General features: G+C 33.8%; 1 protein-coding gene across 1 annotated transcript; it reads left to right on the top strand.

The window, feature by feature from the left end:
- The first annotated feature begins 2,678 nt into the window (after window positions 1-2,678).
- Window positions 2,679-3,812, top strand: LOC106294223 (putative F-box protein At3g23260). The gene has a single exon (XM_013729797.1). The coding sequence runs from the start codon at window positions 2,679-2,681 to the stop codon at window positions 3,810-3,812; it is 1,134 nt and encodes a 377-aa protein (XP_013585251.1).
- The last annotated feature ends 2,475 nt before the right edge of the window (window positions 3,813-6,287 follow it).

Below are 6,287 nucleotides of genomic sequence, written 5' to 3' on the forward strand. Positions count from 1 at the left end.
ACCCGCCTGGTGCATGAATGTCTCTAGCCCGCTCAGAAATGTGTTCGTCACCCTCCCGTCGGAATCTTTGTGCAAATACATCCAACTCCGTAACTCGTAAATAGTACCGCCACCATTTTTTTCTTAGATTTTTTTTTGAAATCTTTTTTTTTCTGATTTTTTTTTCGGATTTTTTTTTCTCCCGTTTGTGTGTTGTGAGGAAGAGAGTTGTGGGAAATGACATATATATAGAGAAATTTTCGAGTTGGGTAGTTGAAATATAACATCGATTTTACAAGGAATATTTTACATGGTTTTAACATAATATTTACAACGACTTTACGACGAAATTAGGTAAGCTAAAGCACATTGAATACACGTTTTCACCTAAATATAACGGTAACATGTTTCGTTGTAATGTCGATGTAATGATTACGACATATTTCTCATTCCACGTACATTCGTCGTAAACTTACATGGATTTTACGACGAAAACTATTCGTCGTAAATTTACATGGCGTTTACGACGAAAGATGGATTCCTCGTAACTGCGTTGTAAACACCATGTAAATTTAAGACGAAATATTTTCGTCGTAAATGTTCGTTGTTATGGGCACGTTTTCTTGTAGTGTAGACATTCTCAGTCTCAAAAGCTATGAGAATGCATTCCCAAGATTGAGTAGTCACCACAACCTTAGAGTGGAAGTAATAGATCTTCTGGCATTGTTTTCACTAATGCAGTGACACTTGTGGAGTTGCTCATGGACTCTGTGAGTAACCAATTTGATGGATTTTACACAGATGGTTCGCTTTTTTGTCTCATATAGTACGTTTTTCATTAATTTTCAGGTCAAAGCTACATAGCTTTTTCCTTCAATCGTTGCAGAATCTAAAACTCTTGAAGTGGTTTCATCTAGATTGCGTGGAAATCACAGAGATGACTTACGTTTGACAACATCATGATCTGAAGGCGGTGGAATGATTCCGGAAGATCAGAGACGTGACTATTTTGTGTTTTGGAATCAATAAGATTTAGCTCTGTTAAGCCTCTGTGGAAATAAAAAGAAAAAGAAAAAAGATTAGCTCTGTTTTGCTTCACGCACCAAATGCTACTTTCAATTATTTATTGTACGAAACTCTACTTTCGTTTTAGAGCACTAAAACTCTTATTCTAATAGTTAAAATATATAATATGGAAGATAATATGACGCTTATAAATAACCAATTATAAATACAACTTCAAAAGGTAAACATTTGGCTAAAGACAATCAGGTGAAAAAAAATCAAAAATACAAAACAATGACCAATTTTTTGTGTTATATGTACTCTGCAATAATAAATAAATTATACAGCTTCTCACAAAACGCAAACACGTTAACTTCAAACCATATAAACTTTATATAGGTGTTCAATTCAGTAAATTCGAACCAATTAAAACCGAACAAACCGAATTAGAGAAAGTGGTTTGGATTTACTAATACTGAATATACAATGAATGTTATTTATAAGAAACCGTATTATATAAATATGACTTGGTATATAAACCGATCAAACCGAATAAACAGATCAAAACCGAATAAACCGATCAATTAAAATATAGTAGTACATTTATATGTAAATTATATAAATATAATTTATAATATATACAATTTTTTACAATTTACTTTATTGATATGATCTTTATACTTAAAATGTTGATTTTAGAAAAAATAATTTTGATGATCATGGTATCCGGATGCCCTCGAAAGAGCTCCGACAAGAGCGTAATGATTGTTCACAGGAGCTAAGCTGGGGAGCCCGCCGAAAGTCATCCAGGAGGGCCACCGATTTCACTCCATGTTAATTGACTGTGGCCAATGTGGATCGTGGCTATAATTATTTTTAGAAATTTCATATTTTATTTGAATTGATTTTTTTAACTTTTAATTAAACAATAAATAATTTTTAATTTTTGAAAAATATGTGTACTAATATTTAGTTATTTAATAATATTATGAATTACTAATTTTCTTATTTTTGTTCTATAAAAACTACTATTATTAACATAATATATATACTAATTATTTCAAAATAGTAAAAATAGTCTATTCAAAATCTTATATATCTTCGTGTTTTATTAAAGCTGATATCTAATCATATAAGATAAAATTCTAAAAAAAATATAAGAGATATATATTTATCCTAAGAACTGTGATTCTCTGCTAAACGGTAATTGAAAAAAACATAAAAATTATGTCTAAAACAATAAAAATAACCTAAGAAAATGTCAATTTCCTAAAAGAACACAGACACTAAAATGTATTTCTCTACCAGTTTATTGTATAATACACATATAATTATAATTTAAAAAATATACGTCAATACATTACATTACATGTAGAGCATATTATGCGCGTAGCGCGAACCGACCTTAGTTATCTATAGAAACTTATACATAATTGAGAATTTAGGTGTGTCTCTCTCATATTACAGATTTATTTTATTTGCAACATCGTATAATAAATTTAAAAAATTTCTTTTAAACGGCCAAGTTTTAGATATGTTTGCAAATATGTTAAATTTTCTTTTTGGGTTAAATTATATTTAAAGATAGGAAACCTATTGTTTCTTTTTTTTCGTAACACGTAGGAAACCTACTCTTTCTCTCACCCCATCCCTAGCTCGCGTATTAAAGATTTTTATTGAATCACACAGTAGCTATGGAGTGGAGAAACCTTCCAACGGATTTGGTAGAGGATATACTCTCTAGGATTCCAGCTATAACTCTGGCAAGATTTCGATCAACATCAAAACAATGGAGCGCTATATTGAAATCCACTAGCTTTGCTAAGATGCACACTGCCAAAGCACAAAAGAGGGAGGATGAGTCTCTGAACATCATGTTGATTGATTCTAATGTTTTCCAAGTAAGGATCAGTCTCGGTGCTCCATATGTTAAGGTTGCAGATAATCCATTCTACCTTAAAGACCCCCTTTCTAATTCTTCAAGAGTTGGTGTACTTAATCTCTTTCACTGCGACGGCTTGTTGCTATGCACCACAAAGGACAAGAGACTCGTGGTTTGGAATCCATGTTCAGGGGAAACCACGTGGATCAAACCTAGAGACATCTACAGAGAATCAGACTACTATGCTCTCGGTTACACTTACGACAGCAAATCATCCAGCAAGCAATATAAAATCTTGAGGGTGGATCGTCATAAAGATGTACCACCTAATAATGAGTACGAGATTTATGACTTCACCTCTAACACTTGGAGAATTCTTGGGGTTGCTACTGATTGGTTTTTAGCACTATATCGTCGTGGCATATCAGTGAAGGGAAATACTTTTTGGATTGCTACTCAAGCATGGAGTCCACATAACAATTTCTTACTTAGTTTTGATTTTTCAGCAGAGATGTTTCAAAGTCTATCTCTTCCTCGTCCGTTTCCGTATAGTATATTGGCTTTATCTGTGGTTAGAGAAGAGCAACTTTGTCTCTTATCTTTAACGAAGAAAGAGTTACAAGTGTGTGTGACAACTAGTACCGGATCATGGAGTCAGCTCCTAGATGTGACCTTTGAATATGAGATAAGTAGTAGTCAGTTTTCTAAAGGGATGAGTTTCCTGGCAGACAAGCAGAGCAAGGTTGTAAGGTGTTTGAACTCCGACAACGTCGTATACACTGTGCAAGAAAATAAACACATACAAGTGAATCGGCTTGGAAAAGGCAAAAGGGAAAGCATCACGCATGATAATTTTGAGTCTAGCTCAGTTCTTCTGAATTATGCTCCAAGTTTAACTCAAACCCAACAAGATTATACATGCAAAAGGAAATCACCAAGTACGTGACTTGTAATTGTCACACTAATCTAAATAAGTCTCTCTTTCCTTCTATGTTGTTTTGTTTTTGAGTTTTTTTTAGGACTTGTCAAATTTTTCGTTCCACCTATCTATCTACAAATATCTTTAGATTCAAACCAGTTTATGTTTTGTGTTATTTTTTTCCTCGAATCATATAGTTCTGGATGAATTCCTTTCAACGTGTATTGTGTTTGCTCAAATTGCAACCCCTTAATTACACGAAACTGATGATTTCATCGTTTGTTATGGTAATTATAGTTGTTTGTTTTTTTCAGTCTAATTAATATAACTGGAACATTCTATTGGTGAACTATTAAATGTTTGAATTGTATTTTTTTTTTTGGTGCTTGCATAATAGACCTAACAAAATTTGAGACCAGCGTGGGAGGATGAAAGGGTAAATGATTCCCTTTTTTTTTGTAACACGAAACTTATATTAAAGGGCTCAAAGAGGAGGAACGTTTCAACTGAAGCAGATGATTCCAGAGACATGCTCGACGGTACAACGAAAGTAGAAAGCATTATGAAACATAGAAAGAGAAGAACCCCATGGAGAAGTTTCACCTTAATCCCTAAGGCGATTGTTCGCAAGAACAACTGATAGTCGAAATCGACGTTGATACACCAGTAAGAAGCGGTTGGACTGTTGCCCGACAAGAGCTCTTGGTGAGAAGCTCCAGGACTTTGGGCAACACCAAGAAGAAGTCCTATCTGACTTGATTTGGCACTGAAATTGGTAGGATCAGTTCTGAACTCAACAAAGCTTCTTAACGAGACTAGGTGCATCTCTAAAGCTAGTTTAGCCTTCTTAGGGATGCTTAGGACAATGGAGTTTGATGACGAACTCAACGGTTTACTCGGGTCAAAACCTTGGACCTCAACATTACCGTGTCGAAGCCAATAATTAGTAACCGATTCCTATTAGTTCAATTTCTTTTGTAATTCAACTTCAAGTAAATTTTAACTTAAAAGTGATCATGCATTTTCTTTTGAATGATCCACCATGCATGTTTACTGTTACTATACACTACTTAGTACTAACTACTAACAGGTTTTTTTGGCGGAGAGGGTAAAGATATAGTCTGAGTATTCTATTTAAACTTATTTTTTTTTTTGCTAAATTAAATTTTAAAACTTTCATCTGCATGTTATTCAGTTATCAAATCAACGGGAATGAGAATATTTCATTAATTAAAACTTAGCAGTGTTGTTAAAACCGGACCGATCCGATGGTTAGACCGGGTTCAACCATGAACCGGGTATATAAACGGGTTGGGTCTAATAATTGGTTCAACCATGAACCGATCACGTAGCCGGATTAGATCTTAAAGTTATTAAACTACGAAAACTATCAAAAATCTATAAATCATCCATATAAACATAAAACTAGTTTATATTTATAATGTTTTATGTTTAAGAGTTATTTATATTTTAATTATGTATCATATTTAATAACATTATTTGTATGTTCATATACTAAAAGTATATTAAACCAGATTATTGAACCATGTTTGATCCGGTCAGACCATATTAAACCGTGACCCAAACAATTTCCGGTTCAGCTCCTGGTCCGGTTTTAAAAACACTGAAACTTAGGCTTGTTTCTCATATCCAAGCCTAATAATTTAATTTCCACAATACACAAAGTGAATTTTGCATTCGTGTTCTTTAATCTTGAAACATAGATATTTAATACCTGAATCATGGGTTTGATACATGTTCAAATTTGAGGGTATGAAACTATATGTTCAACTTGTTTTAAGAAGAAAAAAAAGAATGTAAAAATATGGTTCATGTCTAAATCCTTGTAAAACGGATTCACAAGTGGGAATGGTTCCAAGCCACAACCCACAATGCAAATACCTTGTTGGAACCGTACAATCACAAAGCTAAAACATTCTCAACATTTTGCATAGAAGGAATTTTTCTTAAAAGTCTAGAGATGCATCGTATATTCTTTTTAGAAATGCATACGTGGGGATTGGTCAGTTGTTCTGCTCCATGTTAGCTACACGTGTTTCACAAGCCTCTTTCTCCCTCGTCCAGTGCGCTCTCTGACCAACGTTGGCAGCAGTGTCTGGACGCAAGGCGAGAGCGGTAGTCAGCTCCTCAATTCTCTATAAGACAGATACCAATATAAGATCAAATGGAAGAAAAAAAAAAGTAAGAAAAAATAACCAGAAAAATAGTGAATATAGACAGACCTTCTTGTTTTTGTTCAAATTGTGCCTTTGATCCGTTTTCCCAATGTTGGAGGCAGTAGTCTGGAGGTTCTTTTCAGCGGTTCTCAAATCCTACAAAAGAGAGTAAAGGTTGATATATTGACATGCAATTAATGAAAGGAAACAATAAATTAAAAAAAAAAAAAAGGAGAACAAGTTGTTTCGTCTTTACCCTAATGCGGTCTGTTTCTTCAACTATGATGTTGAGTGTGGCTGAAGCTAAGAGCATGATTATTGGAGG

Source organism: Brassica oleracea, chromosome C5 (genome assembly GCF_000695525.1).
Source record: "Brassica oleracea var. oleracea cultivar TO1000 chromosome C5, BOL, whole genome shotgun sequence".
Lineage (NCBI taxonomy): Eukaryota > Viridiplantae > Streptophyta > Magnoliopsida > Brassicales > Brassicaceae > Brassica > Brassica oleracea.

What these genes read in the sequence shown, in the direction of transcription:
- LOC106294223 (XM_013729797.1), top strand. Translation starts at nt 2,679, where the DNA reads ATGGAGTGGAGAAACCTTCCAACGGATTTGGTAGAGGATATACTCTCT.